The sequence below is a fragment of the Mustela nigripes genome, chromosome 3 (assembly GCF_022355385.1).
Source record: "Mustela nigripes isolate SB6536 chromosome 3, MUSNIG.SB6536, whole genome shotgun sequence".
NCBI classification, from domain to species: domain Eukaryota; kingdom Metazoa; phylum Chordata; class Mammalia; order Carnivora; family Mustelidae; genus Mustela; species Mustela nigripes.
This window is the reverse complement of record NC_081559.1, coordinates 39590769-39608959: the sequence shown is the minus strand read 5'-3', so window position 1 is coordinate 39608959 and position 18191 is coordinate 39590769. Positions and strand designations below refer to the sequence as shown.

Below are 18191 nucleotides of genomic sequence, written 5' to 3'. Positions count from 1 at the left end.
TCATTCTACTTCCTCCAGGGGGTGTTCAGGATTTGGGGAGGTATGGAGGCATGTTCTGTATCAGAGTTTCTCTGTGATGTGGTTGAGGACCACAGACTGTCCCACCAGCCTAATATCTTCATGGGTTCCTCCACTGGGCCCAGACACTGCAGGCAAAGCCTAGGAGAGAGATCCACTACGTTCCATAGGCTTTGATACCTTAATGCAAATTAGGGTGCCAGTCTGGGCGTCCTCCCAGGCTCTGAGACATGGCATATAGGACTGGTAAGCCTTGAAAGAAGGAGGGCTGAAGAAGACCTGAAATCTGGGGGCTCTTGGGACTAGAACAACTGCTGAATAGGGGCTCCTCAGTGTGGCCTCAGTAGTTCTTAAATTATCTACAAACTTGGGCTCCTGGGTGGCTCAGTGGGTTAAGCGTCAGCCTTTGGCTCATACCACGATCTCAGGGTCCTGGAATCGAGCCCCACATCGGGCTCTCTGCTCAGCGGGGAGCCTACTTCTCCCCCTGCTCCTTCCCCCAATGCACACGTGCTGTCTTTCTTTCGTGAAAATAAATAAAATACTTAAAAAAAATTATCCACAAACTTAGGGGGTCCCTAGCATGTGACAGGCCCCAGGCCAAGCGGGCAGCAGGGGATTTTGAGGGAGACAGGGGTAGTAAGCCTGAGCGGCTCACAGGAAGTCACTGCTCAGTAGGACAGGTAGATAAGGTCAAGGTTGTGGCCCCCAGAAAGTCAGATGAGGGGAACCCAGAAGGGCCAGAAAACACGCTCCAACCACTTTGTAGTTTGAGGTCAGGGGAAGGGTGGGGCTGGTCTAAGAGCTGAGTGTCCTTCTGCCAGTTGTGGCCATGGGCTCAGGCTACCAGTCTTTTGACCATTTATTCAGCAGACAGGTCAGGATGTCCCAGTAAGTTTGCAAGGAAAAAAAAATGCAGGTTTCTGTAAGTGCTAGCCACCCATGGGCATCCTGGGGGACAGTGTGGTGGAGGCATGTAAGGGCTACGTGTCCCCCTCCCTCCAAATAAATGATGTCTGCAGCATGTCAGCATGTTTTAGTGAGCTGGAACTCCACCTTGGAGATCTGGGTGAGGTTGGCTCAGACCCCAGGCCTCCACAGCCCGAGTCCCTCCTGTCTGTCCTCACCAGGACTTTGGGGTCGGAGGGGACAGCAGTGGTGGCACCTGCCTTCCCCGGTCATTCACTTCTGTCCTTGTGCTCGGTCCTGCTCCAGGCCCCACTCTCAAGCATCACTCTTGCCGCTGGGAATCTAGGTATGTAGCCCCCTTTCCCTGAAGTGTACAAAGCCAGTTCCCCTTCTCCCCAGTTTGCCCTTTGTTGCTCCCCAGAGCAGTACCTCTCTCCCTCTCTAGCCCCTCCAAGACCACATGTTGGCATGCCCATTAATGGTTTCTGCTAAATAATGGACCACCTATTCTCACCCAACCACACACTGCCCCCAGCCATGGTGGTCTGGCCCACCCCAACATTTCTGACTTCCCCCTTACCCTTCTCTACAAGTGTCTGGGAGGGAAAAGGAAGGTTGTGGAGCATGACTTCCCTCTGGTATGAATTATGCCACCTCCCCATGTATGTTTTTTCCCCTTCTTTACTGCTGTGGGAGAGAGGCCAAGTCTCCTCGGTGTTCTCAGGAGGGCGGGTCACCCGAGGAGGGCTGGCGCTGCCAGGAGGGGCTAAAGGGGTGTGTGTGGAAGCATTAAAAGAAAATCTTCTGCAGGCTTCATTTGTGTCTAACAGTTACTCCCTCTTTGTCACCTTCTCTTCTGGAGGCTGGAATGTTCATTTCCCAGGCCCCCTTGCAGATAAGGATGGCCGTGTGATAACATCTTGACCTGTGGGATGTCTATAGAAGTCAGCTGAAGGGCTTCAGGGGAGAGCCTTTGCTTCCTGATGAAAGGGGTCGGAAATGACTGGTTCCTTTCCTGTGTTAAACACAGATGTGAAGTGAGGATCAGTGGCAGTCTGCTTGCACCCTGGGGCAACAAGCATGAGGGCCGGGCTGCTGGGCAGAGAGCCCAGAGCCCGAGTCTCTAATAGCTTTGTGGGACCGCTGAGCCAAGGTGGCAGCCGCTGCCTTGTGATCTCATTATGGAATAAAGACGGAGCCTTATTGGTTTGAACCATGTTCTTTGGGTTTCTGTTCCTAGCAGCCCAGTGCATGCCTCAGATTCATCACTGTTCAAAGGAGAGTGAGTAGCACTGATGGCCTGGAAAGAGTGTGTAGGGACACCCTGTGGTTTCACAGGAAGCTGGCCCCTTGTGGGGGTGACTCCCTGGGGAGTTTCTCTGTCACCCAGAGAGGGGACCAGTGCTGACAGCGCCCTGGGGCCGCGGTGCTGGAGGAATGTGTGCAGTTGGGGGTCCTGCTGTGACCCTGGGAACCTGTGCATGGGGCACTCTTGGTCAGGTGTGGCATTTTGGGGTTGTCTTTTGGGGGGAAAGTTCACGGCCATCTGAGCCAGGAAGATGCAGAGGATTCACCAGGAGGTTGCCAACAGTGCCATCATGTGGCAGAGAGAAGCAAGGACAGTGACTGAGGAATCTGATCCAGGATCTCTCTTGGTGCTTGAGATGGGGACTCTCTCATAGAGGAAGACCCCAGGAAGGTCCCAGACTTTCTGCTCATCTGATGGTGTAAATCCAAGCTACTTTCTCTATTCAGAGGGGAAAAAAATAAATATTTGTACCTTGAATCCGTGCACAGTTTATACTGAAAGTCAGAAGTAACTAGGGTCAGTTTTGCCATTAAGAGGTTTGTCTTTTTCTGGGCACTGGGTTCCCTGGTGGCAGTGGGCCCAAATCCTAGTATAAATGAATAGAAGTTTTTATAGTCACGTTAAAAAAAAAAAAGAGGTTTGTCTTTTGTTCCTTTCCACTGAAAGACTAAAAATCTCACCTTTTGTATACCTGAGGTAATGAGGTCTCTAATTCCCTCTGAGGGAAATGGGTTGAGCTATGACAACCTTTAGTGCGTGCGTCAAGGAGGAGAATAATTGGGTCCTCTGTGTTTGCTCCCATATGCCCTCAGACCCCTGGCCAGCCTCGGACATAGGAGTCCACAGGCCCATCTTCTGTGACTCAGGCCCACAACTGAGGAATGAGTGAAATAATCAGCCCTTAAATTTGCAGGACCGGAACCATAAGAGACTCTTAATCATAGGAGACAAACTAAGGGTTGCTGGAGGGGAAGGGGGTGAAGGAATAGGGTAAGTGGGTGATAGACACTGGGGAGAGTGTTTGTGGTAATGAGCACTGGGTGTTAGATAAGACTGATGAATCACAGACCTGTACCCCTGAAACAAATAATACATTGTATGTTAATTAGTTGAATTTAAATTAATTAAGAAAAATTGCAGGACATGTGTAAGGAAGGAACTTTATGACTACTAGCAAATTCGATTTTCACAACACCTCACAAACGGAACTTACACATTTTGTTGATGAGAAAAGTGAACCTAAGAGATGAGCGCGGCTCACGCCAGATCATCCTCTGGTGTAACAAAGCACCCCCAAACTTTGTCTCTTAAAAATCATATGCTATTCCACACAGTTTCTGGGGGTCCGGAATCCAGGAGCAGCTTAGCTGGGTGGCTCTGGCTCCAGAACTCATGGGACTGCACCCAAGATGTTGACCTGGATGGTGATCTCCTCTGAAGGCTCCATCGGGGCTGGAGGATCCGCTTCCGAGGTCACTCATGGGGCTGCAGGCAGAGGGGCTCAGGTCCTTGCCAGGTGGGCCTCTCCACAGGACTGCTCCCATGCCAGCTGGCTTCCCCAGAGTGAGAGATCCAGCTGAAAGTGAAGAGTGATGGAGCGGGAGTGCTGCAGTGTCTTATAGAGCCTAACCTCAGAAGCGACACACGTCACTTCCGCCTCCTTCTGTCAGTCACACAGACCAAGCCCAGTGCATTGTGGGAGTGCGCTACTCAGGGTATGAATACCGGGGGTGGAGATCGCTGGGGCCATCTTGGAGGTAGGCTACCTTGTCTCCCAGCATCTGTAGCCTCGGCCTTTGGCGCTTGGGATAGGATTGTTGGGGGCTCCCTTTGGGATAGAGTTGTCAAATTTAGCAAATAAAAATACAGGATTCTGGACACCTGGGTGGCTCAGTCTGTTGAGTCTCTGACTCTTGATTTCGGCTCAGGTCATCATCTCTGGGTGGTGAGACTGAGCCCCTGGTTGGGCTCTATGCTTTCTTTTTTTCTTTTCTTTCTCTGCCACCCCTCAAAACAAAACAAAACAAGATGCCCAGTTAAGTTTGAATTTCGGATAAACAATAGTTTTTTTAGTAAAAATATGTCTCAAATATTGTATGGAAACCCTACTTTGGGGAGAAAAGTTGCCCAAGAGGAGACACTTCTTGGGGGAGGGCTGAGCTCTAGGGCTCTAGGATCGTGCATGTGACCTGAGGTTGATAAGCTGACCTTTAGTCTTTTTGAATGTTGAGCTTGGCCCTTCCACCCCAGTCCTTGGCTTCCCTAGGGGACCCAGACAAAGTCACCAAGGCAGAAAGAAAGGTCTGGGGAAGGCCATTTTGCAATCCTGGGGCTCCCACCCCTGCTGAAATCCTCTTTCCTTAAGAGGTCTGGAGAGGGAGGTGTCCCCACATAACACCCCCACTGGGGCCTCCGAAGCCCAAGGCTGAGGGGTTGTAGAAAGGAGGGTGGCTGGAGGAACAGGGAAGTGAGAGCACAGGATCCTACCTGCTCTACCCCCATCTAGGGAAGGGGAGGAAGAAGAGGCCTCTGCCTTTCTCATTCCTCACAGAAGGGTCCCAGCCTGAGTCAGCCCCCCTTCCCCCCACACATTGTCCTGCTCTGACCCCCAGATGATATCCGCTCTTAGTCCTCCTCAGCGGCTCCCTGGTGTTTAGCTGTAGAGGACCCATGGTTGAAGAGCCGGGCTTCCCCCTTCCTTCCCTAATCTCAGGAAAGCCCGGCTCTTCCTGCCCCAGCCTTGCAGCACCAGCTGGACTCGAGCCCCAGGGTCAGAAGTTGGCCTCCCCAGGAAGGGCTTGTCCTCTGTCAGACATCCCTGTCCACACGACTAGCACCCTCCCTCCGCCCCTGCCCCCGCCCACTGGACACTGCCTGGAAGCTGGGCCAACAGGGCAGGGCAGGCCTGTTCTAGATGAAGCGCTTGTCCTGCTCATGGTAGGAGAAGGGGTCCCCAGGGAAGGGCTGAGGTGGAGGCTGGTTGTAGGCGCCTTGCAGGAAGATCCAGGTCGTGCCCACCACCATGATGGGTGTCACCACGAACAGGCAGAGTCGGTCCACTGTGCGGGCCACTCGGTTCCAGCAGTCCTTCTCCTGGGGGCAGGGGCCAGAGACAGGGTGGTGGGGAAGGCTCTTAAACCATGAGCCTATACCCCAAGCCCGGGCCCAGTGACAGAGGCATGGTCTCAGTGTATCTGTGGGGGTTGCCCCCGGCTAGCAGTGGATGGGACAAGCTGGTGTGTTCCCTCTGTCCAGGAGACCAAGAATGGGGCCACAGCCCTCCTCCTCACCCCACTACAGAGCTCCTGGGGCTGAAGAAGAGCTGGGGTGCCAGCAGTCTCTCTCGAGGGGCTGAGGAAGGTTGCATCGTCCCCTCTCCTCCCTCTTCACCCTCTCCGCCTCTCAACGCCATGCTGGCCACTATGTGAACTGGAAAACAGGGCCCCTTTCTCAAGAGAGAAGTTTAAAAATCATATAATATTGAACGACCACCTAAGGCTGCCTTTTAAACGGCCACTTATGTCCAGAACATCAGACTTGGAGTTGAGCAGGGACAGAAAATGACGGGTCTGGCAACAAAGAAGGAGCCCTAGGGGTGCCTGGGTGGCTCAGTGGGTTAAGCCTCTGCCTTCAGCTCAGGTCATGATTTCAGCATCCTGGGATCAAGCCCTGCATCAGGCGCTCTGCTCAGCAGGGTTCCTGCTCCCCACTCTCTCTCTGCCTATCTCCCCCTCTCTCTCTGCCTGCCTCTCTGCCTACTTGTGATCTCTGTCAAATAAACAAATAAAATATTTTTTTTTTTTTAAAAGAAGGAACCCTAAGAGAGCTATGTGCCTGTGGCTATGCCTGGGTGCACGCTGTGTGCAGTGAACTGCCAGAGGGTTCTAGATGGAGGCTCGACATACCAGCGGGGCCCGGGGTCTGCACCCACCATGAACTCCTTCCTCTCAGTGGGTACGTGTCTCTGAGGGGAAGAGAGGCCCCCTGAAGACGGGATACACTCTAGGCATCAGCCCTCTGTGGCTACTCACCTCATTATAACTGTTCTGGTCCTTCATGTGGCTGACGATGAAGTTGGCCCCATCCACGGCTGGCTTCAGCTCACTCAAGAGCTCCTGCTGGGCCTGCTCAGAGCCTGGAGGGAGCCGGCCTGTGGAGACCAGGCCAGAGCGGGACATGAGACCTGCCTCCAGCCCACCTTCCGTGGATGGGCCGCACCCCTAAGCCCCCCGGCATGGACCCACATGCGGTGGTGAGGCGCCGGGCCAGGCCGTGGCGCTCAGACTGCTTCTCAAACATGAGGTCACTTCGGGACTTGAGCAGGAAGTACTCCTCAGCCTTGGAAATGTAGCCCAGGGAGCTGCTCCTCCGGACCAGAGCCCCCGGACCAGGTCCATTGTCCGCCGGGCGGGACATGTGTAGCAGTTCCGGCAGGGTCTCCAGGAAGAGCTGCAGCAGGTCGGGGGTGGGGGGGACGGGGGACACAGGAAGGCTATTTTACTGACATGTGCCACCTTGGCACATTGAAATGTCTGTGAGTCCATTCCCGACTGCCAGAAAGTACTGCTGAGTCGCATGCTGTCCCGGAGTCCCCCATCCTCTTGTGACGGACCCTTAGCTTGCTTCCAACTGTCCCTCATTGTCCACAGCACAAAGCAGAGCTCATTTGTTCAAAATGAATTATATACGCAAAACAAAAAAGAACAAGGCCCCCAATGCTCCGCGCTCTTCTCCAGACGCTGAAGACCAAACAAGCCCTCAACCTTCCCAGAACAGCGAGCAGCGGCGGAGAGGCAAGGACACCCCTTCCTGGGCATGCCATGCCCACATTCCTTGCCTTTTTTTCCATCAAGGGTAGAGGAAACATACAGCAGAATGGGCAGCCCTGAAGTGTAGAGCTAGATGAATTTTTATAGATGCTGTCAACTATGTAAACACCCCCCAGAAGAGATCTCCGACGGGCTCCCAAAAGGTCTCTGGTGCTTCTGCCTGTCACTTCCCCCGACCCCCTTGGGGAAACCCCCTCCCAATTTCTATCGCTAAAGGATGGTTTTGCCTGTCCTTGAACTTCATAGAGAGGAAACTGTGCAGCTTGTGCTTCTCTGTGTCGGGATCCTTCTGAGTAGCAGCCAGCCAGGAGAGTCGACCATGTGGCGTGGGTAGCAGCATGTGGAGTTTGGGTCACACAAGGCCGGCGTACCCGTGCAATCATGCCGGGGGTCTTTCCCTGTTCTCCTGTGAAGGGACTGCCGGACCGTCTCCAGCTTTTGGCTGAGAGCCCTCACCTTCTTGACCCCCTCAGACAGCACGTGCGTGCTGGGGGTGCGGAAGTGGATGTTGAGCACGATGACACAGATCACGACGACCATGGTCACCAACACCATGCCGAAGAGCAGGAATCTGTAGGGACACACTCACTGTGGAGCCCTGGTGGGGCAGGGGGTGGCAGGGCGTGGTGGCCGGGGCTGGCTGGGGTTGTGTGGTATGGCACAGACATCACTCACTTGCCAATGAGGGGGATGGCGATGGACGTGGCTGGCAGCCTCTTGGAGATGAGCAGCAGGAAGACAGACTGAGCCAGGAGCACTGAGATGGCCATCGACGTCTTCTCGCCACCTGGGGGAGCCTGGGACTTAGCAGCTGTTCCCTCTGGTCTTGGGCCCAGTGGGTCCCACCATGGCCCCTGCACCACTGGTTACTAAAGCCACCATACCCTGATTAACATTGTGGGGGTACCAAGCTAGAGCACATGGGTTCAAATCCCGGCTCTGGCACTTACTTGCTGAGTGACCTTAGACAAGTAGCCTAACCATTCTGTGCCTCAATTTTCACAACTGTGGAATGTTGTGAGGACCAAGTGAGAGAGTGAGTGTTAAATGCTCATCATGCTGCCTGGGGCTCAGTGATCACCAGGTCTCACTGTTAGCCAGCTTGCTGCCACTCGAAAATCACAGGTCTGGTGTGTCCCCCTGTACAGAAAGTTCCAGGGCATCCTCAGAGCCCCCATATTTCCCCAACTCCTAGTCCTCCACTCAGAGATCCCTAGCCCAGCACTGCCCAGCTCCTCCCATTGGAGCCCCTGAGCACTCTGAGGTGGCCACTGCAGTCACAGGCCCACAGCGCTGCCCCAGGGCCCCTTCTCTACCTGGAAGCTGCGTCCCATCCCATCTCCAGCTCAAGCGCCACCTCTTCCAGGAAAGCTTCCCCCATTATCCTACCCTGGAGCCCATGCTCTCAGACCTGCAGAGTCCAATCTCAGCCCACAACAGAGGCTGGATCACACTTGTCCCTGGGACTCACTGTGCCTTACTTCTAGTAAATACTCTGAAACTATTGCGAAACCAAGTGAGCACAGATTACACATGCCCTTCTAGAACCAAAAGAACATCAGCTGCATGCCCCCATGCCTGGCTTCCCAGAGATCCCTTCAGCCACCCACTGGTTCCAAGCGGATGGTCTTCTGTGTGCCAGGCCTGTGGTCATACATGGTGACCAGGACAGACCTGGTATCTGCTCTGACAGAGGGACAGTCTTGTTGTTCTCTCTTGGGAACTTCCTTGGGAAGTCCCACTGTGAGAAGCAGAAGCAAGGTCCAAGAGAGATGGACTCCCCAGGGGCCCTGTCCATTTGGGGATGTTGGACAGCATCACAAAACCCTCCCTTTGGCTGGCCACATGCCCCTCCTGCTTGGACCCTGGGCAGGAAGCCCCGGAAGTGGTGACCCCCTTATGTCTCCCAGGAGGAAGGGAAGGGAGGGTTGGGAGACCGAGGCTCAGGGAGTGGGAAAGGTGCCCCAGGCAGCAGGGGGCTGGGATAGGCTCTGAGGCTCACTGTCGGCCGGCAGGTAGAAGACCAGGTTGATCATGAAGGAGATGAGCACGCAGGGCACCAGGATGTTGATGACGTAGAAGAGGGGCTTGCGGCGGATGATGAGGTAGAAGGAGACGTCCTGGCGGCTTGGACTGTCCAGTGGGACACTGAGGTCCATGTTGATCCTGGCTGGCCGGTGCACTATCTCCCACTCCCCATTCTCTGAGGGCAGCAGAAGGACACCTTGGTGTCAAGTTGGGCAAGGGGGCACGGGGTGGGCTCAGGGCAGGAGTGGGGGCTGGGGAGAGGGGGCATGTGAAGGACGGCTGGGGTTCTGTTTGCAGGTTTCCCTCCCTGGGGGGTTGGGATGGAGGTTTCAGTCTGCAAGGAAGAAATTCTCCTCTGGGAGTGTTTCCCCCCTCTTCTTGGAAGATATAGAAACTAAGGCCATAATTTGGTTCAAATAAGTCTTAGAGATAATGATGCAGCAAGGGTAAGACCAATCCCTCCCCCTCCACTCCTCAGGGATGGAGTAGCCTTGGGACTACTGTGGCATTGGTCTCCTGTGATGGACAGTGGCATGGGGTAGGGGACCCCTAGAAGATCTGAGCCCACTCATAGATGGGGTGGGGGGTGTTAGTAGGGGGCGGCACACACAACGGTAGAGACCCCTAAAGCCGCAACCATATCTCTGGGCTGACTGGGAACAGAAGACTAACGACCCCTCTTATCTGTCAGCCACATCCATCCCCAGGGACCCTGTCCAGATCCAGGAGGGTCTTCTGGCCTGGGCAGCAGAAGGAGTGTGGCCCTGGAACCTGTCGGTCTCTGCCTGAGGGACAGAGTCCCTCCAGTTGGACTTCTTTTCCTTTCAGTGTGCTAGATTTGTGTCAGTAAGTATGTCTGTGTATGTTTCTCTGTGGGTCAGTGTGTGTCTGTCCATCGGTGTCTCTCTGTCAGTCTGTGTGCCTGTAGGTCCATGTTCCAGGTGTGTGCGTGTGTGTGTGCAGGTGCATCTCTGGGGGGGGGGGCGGTGTCAGGGTGACCGTACCTGTGGGTGTGTGTCTGAGGGCCCGCCTACCCCGCCCACCCATAGCTGCTACTCCCAGTACCTGTGAAGCCCTCGGGGTCAATGATGATCCACTCCACAGGGTAGAAGCGGCCCTCTTCTTCCTCTTGCTTCAGACTCAGGGTGATCTCCTTGGCTGTGTACTTGAGGGAACTGGGGAGGGCAGTGAGTAGATGGGGGTCCTCAGCCATTGGGCGTGGCCACTGATGGCAGGGGGGGGGGGAAGGCTAGTAGTGGAGGAGGTTCATGGTCAGAGGGGCCGTCGGGGATGTGAGGGAGCTCTCATCAGGACAGAGTGGGGGCCTCTGCCCGAGAGTGCTTCATGGACCTGTCTCAGTCCCTGGCCGGGGTGAAGGGTGGCGGGAGAAGTGAGAGCACCTGAACTTGAGGGAGCAGTTCTGCCAGTCAAAGGGGAAGTAGGTGACGGAGATGGGGCAGGAAGAGCGGAAGATGGCGGGTGGCAGCCAGTACACATAGCCCGAGGGGTAGATGAGCACATTGCAGGAGTAGGAAATCTGGAAGGAGCCGTCGTTGCTGAGGGACAAGGACAAGGGGTCACCATCAATGCCAGCCAGCTTGGAAATGGCAGGGTTTAGGGGAGCAAAGTGGGGAGGGGATGCCAGGGAGGGCTGCGGCTCAACTTGTTCTCCAGCACAATCTCTGGGAGCCACAGCATGTCAGGGGGCAGGCGCAGGACACTGATATTCCCAAATTCTTCAGCATTCCACTGCAGCCGGCTGTCTGTCCAGCCCTGGAAGCCCAAAAGAGGTGTCAGTGGTCGGTTCTGCTGTTGCCCAGGCTCCCTTTTCCCCCCTTAACTCTCCTCACTTCCCTGATGGAAGACTGGGCAGGGTCTGGGAGCTGTGATAAGAGGTTTGGGGGAGATGGTACAAAGTTAGGACTGAGACCTGTCATGTACAGCTGTGTAGAATGTACACTGCACAATCAAGGGAGCATATTTCCATTGTGGGCATAGAAGATGTATATCTGTATTATGAACTTCTGACAGGTGGCAGAAGAGTGTCTTCTAATAAAATCAGGATGTTGTGACAGTTTCCCTATAGATGAAGGATCCCAGTCTACCAGAAGTCTCTATCTGAGCTAGCTAGTGACTGTTCAAGGTGGTGGGAAGGGCAGCTGGGCTTCTGGATAGAAGTCAGCTCCTCCCGGAGGACAAGACGATCCCCTCCTGGAGATCCCCAAGCAAAAGGGAGCACAGGGAAGCCTGGGTCTTGCACCCTCACCCCACACCCAGCACCGAGTGGGGTATCCTTACGTGCTCAATCCACACGTTAGTGGTGAGGGTCTCCTCCACTTCTTTCTGTAATCACACACGAGACGGCTGTCCCCCAGGGCCCTCATGGTTCTTCCACCTACGTACATTCACCAAGCACCTACTCCCAGCCGCCACCCAGGGGAAACCATGGCAATTGGCCTAATCAGACTTCTGCCACAAGCATTCACAGTCAGTAGAGGGTGGGCAGACCCAGGAGCAGGGACAGCGCGTGGCCTCTGAAGTGTATCATGGGTCTGATATGGGGCAGGGGATTAGGCCAAAGCCTGTGGCAGCATTGAGCGTGCAGAACACTGGAGCCTGCTTCCTTGGGACAGGAGCTACCATAGTCCAGGCTGGGGCCTTGAACTTCCTCCCTGGTCATCCCAGTCCGGGAGACAGGCAGGCCTCCCAAGAGCTGTCCCTACTCTCCCGTCCCCAGCTCGGTCACAGAGGGGGGTCTCACCAGGGAGATGAGGTTGGAGAGTGTGAGGGCCAGCGAGACCTCTACACTCTCCCCCTGGTGTGCCGGCCGGAGCTCCTTGTTGTAGCCTTTCTCTTCGAATAGGTGCCGAATTAGCCGTTCCTCCTCGTTCAGGCCCCAGCTACCTGGGGACGGGTGGGGTGCAGGACAGGGGTGGACAGGAAGGGAGCTGCCCTGAAATCCTGCTGGGCCATGGGGCTGGGCTCAGCATGGGGATCCCACCACTCCTGCCCCTCCAGGGAGAAATAGCAGTGGGGGTGGGAGGTTGGGCCCGATGTTAAGGAAGGGAGCACCGGGTAGGTAGGGTAGGAGGGACCATGCAGTAGGGGCCCTGGTGTGAGTCCTGAGGGCCCTTCAGGACGGGTTGATGTTTGATCTTACCACAAACAACCAGTATAGCCAGCAGCCCCAGCGTCAGCCTGGGTCCCTCCATCCTGTCCCTCTGGCTGGGTCTTGTGGCTGCCCCTTCAGTCGACAGGGCTGGGGAATGTGGATGGGTAGGAGAGGGGACAGGTGCGGGGAGGGGGGGGGTCGTGTGCAAAGGGAAGTGGCAGCCCGGAAATGCAATCTGACACGTCTGGGCATGGCTCCGGGTATAAAACCCAAGGCAGGTGCCGAGGGGGTGGGGTGGGGATGGGGACTGGCCGCCAGGCAGGAGCCCAAGGACAGGAGGCTGGAACTCCCCACGACTAGCAGTAGGGATGGGGGCTGGGTAGAGGCACTGGACACTGGGGGCAGCGCTGGCCATCCACGGGGAGGGGAGTGGTGATAGGTCAGCTGTTGCCATTTCTTGAGGAGCAGACATGTACGCGGAAATGGGGACTTAGCAGCCTCTCTCCAGTGTCTCTGTGACCTCTGCCAACTGCTACTGGAGGTTGGGCCCTAATGTTCACCCACCCAGTTCTCATCCCAAGAAAGCTCCAGAGTTATCGCTGTAGATCATAAATAACGTTTATTAAAGCAGCCAGGATTTTCTGATGACATATCTGGGAAGACACATGGACCCAGGCCCCCCCCCCCCCCCCCACCCAATCAACTGTGGCTGGGACATATTGTTATCACAGGAGCCCCTTGGAGGGGTAGGTCTTAACCAGGGGTTGGGGGCCCAGACATGGTTCATGGCCCCCTGGCTGGGGAAATCTGAGGACTGAGTGGGGGGTGCCCCTTCCTCCCCAGCCCCTGGCTCTGCCTTGAACCCATCCGGGCCCCCTCTGCCTCTGCCAGTGTGGCCAAACGGAAGGCCTGCAGGGCCTGCACCAGCAAGCGGGGGAGGCTGCGAGCCATCGTGGCCGGCTCCAGGCCTACCAGGCCCCCGAAGACCACGTGTTGGCCCCCCAAGCCTGCCCGCACCCAGGCTCGGAAGAGGCCGGTCAGCGTCTTGGAGCCCAGATCGGCCAGGACCTGAAGAAGGAGGAGGGGGCTCAGAGTCCCACAACCCAGCTGTTGGTCTGCCTCCTCCGGGCCCCCAGAAACTCTCACCCAGATCCGCTCCTCTCCATACCCTCCCAATCCTGCACACTTCCTGCTCACTTAGACACCCCCACGTGCCCTTCTACTCACACCTCCCCCCACACCTTCACATCCACCCAGCACCCCAGCTTACACACAGATGCCTTCCCTGCCCCTTTCTCCCAAGACACCCCCCCCCCCGCCTCCACCCCAAGTTGCTGGGGAGCAGGTCCTCCCTCCTGCTGTGGAGGGTGCCCCTTCTGTCCCCCTACTCATCAGGGATGATCCAGGTCAGCCTTCTGAGGCCACTTTGAGTGAATGTGGGAAGACTGACGACCTACCTCGTGGAAGTCCATGGCCAAGTGCTCTGCTGGGACCTGCAGGATCCAGGCATGGGTGCCTTGAAGGGTGGTCAACTTCTGTTGCAGACTCTCCAGCCCAGGGCAACCTGCAGGAAGGGGAGAGGTCCTGGGAACAGCAGTAAATGCACCGGAAAGGAGCCGGGTGGGATTCCCACAAGGACCTCAGTGGACTGCCTCCCAGGGGCAGATTTCTCCTCGTGCTACAGATGGGAAACTGAGGATCAGAGAGGTTAAGTGATAACAAAAGCAGATGGTCTCTGTTGAACTGAACCCCCAAAGAGTCATCCTCCCTACTGCGGGGCGGGGGGGTTGGCGGGGGCTCAGGTGGGGAGATCCAGTCTGCCGGTTGTCCCACGAATCCCCTGGCCAGCCCTTGGCCTGCTACTCTCCCGGCAAAGGCCCGCAGGGGGCGTCATTACCGTTCGCTTCCACGCGCTGCTCTGGCCTCCGCTTCGAGAACCGAGCGCCCGCAGCCCGCGATCCTGGGGAGACGCAGCGTTAGGGGATCGTCTCCGCGCAGTTGGTGGCGGGGGGTGCTGGGGCTGGAGTGTGAAGGCGCGGGGTACCTGGGTGCAGCCGCTGCTCGCGGGCGGGGTGTCTGGGAGGCTCCGGGAGCGACAGAGCGGGGCGAGCCAGGGTGGGGGCCAGGCGCCGCATCCCTGGGCTCGGGCCAAGCAGTTCCTGAGCGCCCCGCAGCAGGCCCAGCAGGGTGTGCGCCAGCGAGCGCAGCTCTGCGGGCGGGACAAGGGTCCGAGAGGCGGTCAGACCTGGGCCAGGCCCCCTGTCCGCCGGCCCAGCCCTGGGATCTGGACTCACCGCATCGCCTTCGGCGCTGCAGGCACTGCTGGTGCGCCAGACGCGCGCAGGCGGCCGCGGGCCCAGGGCACAGGCGGGCGTAGAAGGCGCAGGGCGGGGCGGCGTTTGCCGGCGGCTCCCCGGGGGGCTCCCAGGCCAGCAGCTCCCTGCAACTGGGCTCCCGGCTGGAGGGGTTTGCTGTGGGGGGTGGGGGTGGGGGGCAGCCGCGGCCGATTCAGCCCCGGCTTTGGACCTTAGCCCTTGCAGCTCTTCCCCGAAGGGAGGACAGGCTTTCCCCCACGCAGTAAGGGGGTTGGGAGCCGATGGGATGTAGAGGGGCTTGTCCCAAGGGCACTCTCCACTTGTCACCTCTCCACTTCGGGGAGGGTGAATAGGAACGGGGCACTCACCACTCATCTGTTCCTGGAGCCAGTCTTTGAACACGGCCACACGAGTGTAGACCCCAGGCTTCCCTGGCTCTCCGCATCCATCCCCCCAGGAGGTGACTCCATACAGGACCTCCCTGGGGCGGGGCCCAGGCTCAGAACAGGTCAGGGGGCCTCCAGAGTCACCCTGCAGGACCCAAGCCGAAAGAGAGAGTACTTCATCGACCTGCCCCTCTCCTCTGCCAGCCTGACACTTGGCAGGGTGGGGCAGTTGTGAGTTCTGGGGATTCTGCCCTTGTACCCACTTTTAGTGGTGGGGACATGAAAGCTCAAACAAGTTGAATGACAACCAACTGCCAAAGGAAAGAAGCTGTCCTGTCCCTGGGGAGCAGCCTGCTCAGCACCCTAACATCAATCAGGGCTCCTACCTGGCAGGAGTCCACGCCCCCGGCCAGGTAGCCAGCACATAGCATGCTGCTGGGGTGCAGCTCGGGCCCCAGGGCCCTTTTGCAGGTGTCAGTGCTGAGCAGGGGCACTCTTGCCTCTCTCACCGCCTCCGCCTCAGGCCCATCTACAAGAAATCCGGGGAGAGAGCTCAGGCCTGGAGGGCAGGGGCCTTTCTAGCAGGTCCCTCCTCCCACTACCCTCCATGATTCCTTCCCCTTTACAAGATCAGACAGTATTTCTCAAAGGTGATGGGGGGGGGGGTCAGATTCCCTACACCCGGCCTTCCCCAACTCCATCACCCTAACCTCCCATTCATCGCACTCACACTGGAAGCAGCCCCATACCTTCGAAGAGGGCCCCCCAGCCCGCGATGGCGCAAGCGGTGCCGGCTGGGGGTTCCCGGGGCCCCCGGGGCAGGCACACAGGGCGCCACGCCCCAACCGGGCTCACGGGCGTCCACAGCTGCACCAGGGCCAGGTCGTTGTGGAAGGTCCGCGGGTCAAACTGCGGAGGGAGTGGCCGCGCAATAGTGATGAAGTGTGGGGTGGGGGTGCTGTTCCCCACTCTGAGAGCCTGGCGTCTGTCCTCTCACCTTGGGGTGCGGCAAGATGCGGTTCACCGGCACCTCCTCTGCTTGCTCCCCCTGGGGCCCCTCGGCTAGCGTCACTGTCCACAGAAGCTCGTTCTGGGCACTGCGGGACAAGCGGCGAGTCCCCTGAGACACTGCCCTCCGCCCACGGGCACCACTCAGCAGGCCCACACGCCGGGCTCTCTCTGTCTCCGCTCTTCTCGCGGGGCAGGGAAGGTGGGCGGGGGAGAGGCGGGCCCCTCCAGTAAATTCAGGAGCCGCGCCCAGCCGGGTGTTCCCAGATAATCCGCACCCAGGCTGGGCGGCGAGGGCGCCTGGAGGCCGGGAGCAGGGCAAGGCGGTGACCGCCGCCAGGGGGCAGCAGAGACCGGCTCTCGCGTGTGTCGCCCGCCAGACGACCCCAAAAGAGTCACACCGCGCACTGGGGGTGTGGGCTGGTCAAGGGCCTGGGGTCCAACGTACCCCGCGAAGCAGTGCGCCGCGGTGAGCACCCAGGACGCCGCCACCAGGACGCCGCCACACAGAGGCTGCCCTCCGAGCTGCAGCCTCACCAGCCAGGGCCAGGCTCCGGGCGGAGCAGCGCTGCCCCCAACAATGCGGCCGTGGGCCCGTGTCACGTTGACAGAGCTTGGGCGCCTCTCGCCACAAGGCCCTAGAAAGATGGCATAGGCGTCACAGGGGACAAGTCCTGGCCCCCTCACCCTCAAGGCCCTTCCAGGGTTGACCCCGCCCTTAGCTTTGCCCCCTGGGGCCCTTTCAGCCCTACCTGGCTCTGCTGGATCCTGGAGGAGGGGGGCCGGAGGCCTGGGACGCCCAGCGCCTGCTGAGACACAGACCTCTGAGCCTCATGGCTAGCCTTCCACCCCTCTTGCACCCCAGGCTGAGCCTGGGTCCTCTCTCTGCCCTACCGCTCCCCTCTGTTAGTCCACCCCCCAGCAGCCAGGGCTTATTTCACCATGAACTTCTCACTGTCCACCCAATGAGCCCAGACTCTTCCTGTCCTCCTGCCTTTGCACAGACTATGTCCCAGGCCTGGCGTGCCTTTTCTTCTTGGCAAGACCTTCATCAGCATTGTCTCGGTGGCAGCCCCACCTAGTCTCTGTCCCCAAGAGGGAGTCAAGTGTGAAGGGAAGGGATAGGATGGACAGGAGGTCGGGCCCAGGGTAGTCAGGGCAAGCTCACCCGGGCACGGGATGGTATGGTTGGCACAGCCACTGCACTCATGCAGTCTGTGTCGAATCTCCATCGCGACTCGATTAACTGTCCACTGGGCGCTCCTCTGGGCGGCCTGCAGTGCTCTCGTGCCATGGGCTGACAGAGCTGCTGGGACATGGGGTACAATTCACCTGCGGCTGGGGAAGAACCTCAGGCTCCAGCCCTGAGCCTGTCTGGGGAGATGGGGGCATCAGGTGGGGCTCCGGGAGCACCTCAGCAGAATGGGGGGGGGGGGGTCCCAGGGCCCCAGGGCCCAGCGCTCAGAGCAGATGGCCCCAGATTCTCAACCCACGGGTTCTCTGTAATTCAACTGAGCTGGGCTGGAATCTTTGAAAAGGGACTTTCCTTAAAAACCTTGAAGGAAAAACAGCACCCCAGAGGTAGAGACATCACAAAATCCGGGCTTCTTGACAAAGTATCGGGGTCAAGCAGCCCACCTGCAGGCCTAGAGGGCCAAGGAGATGCCACCCAGGACTCTTCCTCCTGCTAAACCCAGAACCTTCCCCCAAGCTCCCCCCTCTGGTGGCTGCTGCCAGGTCCCCTTCCCTCTGCACCCTTGTTCTCCCTCTTCCTTGCCCACCTGTGCCACAGTTCCTGGTCCCTTCTCCTCTCCGGGTGGGCCAAAGGGCCCAAAGGTCCAGATGAGTGGGGGTGGCAAGGTCACGCTCCCCTGGCCCGGACCCACTTCCTCTGTGTTCCTCCCACCTCGGGCGCCCCCTCAGTCTAACCCAGGCTCACCTTGCAGGATGCTGTGGGGCAGGCGCATGTAGAGTGGGTGCCCATGGACAGCCCATGGGTCTGAGAGGGGCAGCAGCAGCAGCAGCACGAGCAGCAGCATGGTGACCGGGAGCTGGGCCAAGCGACCCTGCCCTCTTTCCCTCTTGGGGTCCAGGTGTTTATCCTTCCTTTTCTGCCTCCCACTGCCTTTTGGCCCCTGGGTGTTGGATTCTTGTCCCCCAAGCCACCTGACTTTCCTTGGACATCAAAATCACCCACTTCCCTCCGGTGGCCCCTCACCTGGCCCTTAACTCCCGGGAGCCCACAGGGGACTGGGGCTTGGGGGGCTATATAGAGGA

The 18191-nt window shown here is 58.0% G+C and overlaps 2 protein-coding genes across 5 annotated transcripts; both read right to left on the bottom strand.

The window, feature by feature from the left end:
* Nucleotides 1-5146: 5146 nt before the first annotated feature.
* On the bottom strand, nucleotides 5147-12305 carry CHRND (cholinergic receptor nicotinic delta subunit). 4 transcript variants are annotated; one of them, XM_059392715.1, is made up of 12 exons: nucleotides 12254-12305; nucleotides 11855-11997; nucleotides 11392-11436; nucleotides 10757-10866; nucleotides 10494-10649; nucleotides 10159-10268; nucleotides 9068-9268; nucleotides 7741-7852; nucleotides 7522-7636; nucleotides 6481-6685; nucleotides 6268-6386; nucleotides 5147-5329 (listed from the first exon to the last, which is right to left on the bottom strand). In XM_059392715.1, the coding sequence occupies exons 1-12, from the start codon at nucleotides 12303-12305 to the stop codon at nucleotides 5147-5149; spliced, it is 1551 nt and encodes a 516-aa protein (XP_059248698.1). The 4 variants fall into 4 exon arrangements, with proteins under 4 accessions (XP_059248698.1, XP_059248699.1, XP_059248700.1 ...); XM_059392716.1 differs by lacking the exon at nucleotides 11392-11436; XM_059392717.1 differs by lacking the exons at nucleotides 11392-11436; nucleotides 11855-11997; nucleotides 12254-12305 and having other exon boundaries at nucleotides 10771-10838.
* A 615-nt stretch (nucleotides 12306-12920) lies between these two features.
* On the bottom strand, nucleotides 12921-17953 carry PRSS56 (serine protease 56). The gene is made up of 12 exons (XM_059395483.1): nucleotides 17854-17953; nucleotides 17083-17220; nucleotides 16316-16552; nucleotides 15904-16214; nucleotides 15656-15815; nucleotides 15293-15435; nucleotides 14889-15051; nucleotides 14500-14676; nucleotides 14250-14414; nucleotides 14103-14165; nucleotides 13663-13769; nucleotides 12921-13273 (listed from the first exon to the last, which is right to left on the bottom strand). The coding sequence occupies exons 1-12, from the start codon at nucleotides 17951-17953 to the stop codon at nucleotides 12989-12991; spliced, it is 2049 nt and encodes a 682-aa protein (XP_059251466.1). The 3' UTR covers nucleotides 12921-12988.
* Between the last annotated feature and the right edge of the window lie 238 nt (nucleotides 17954-18191).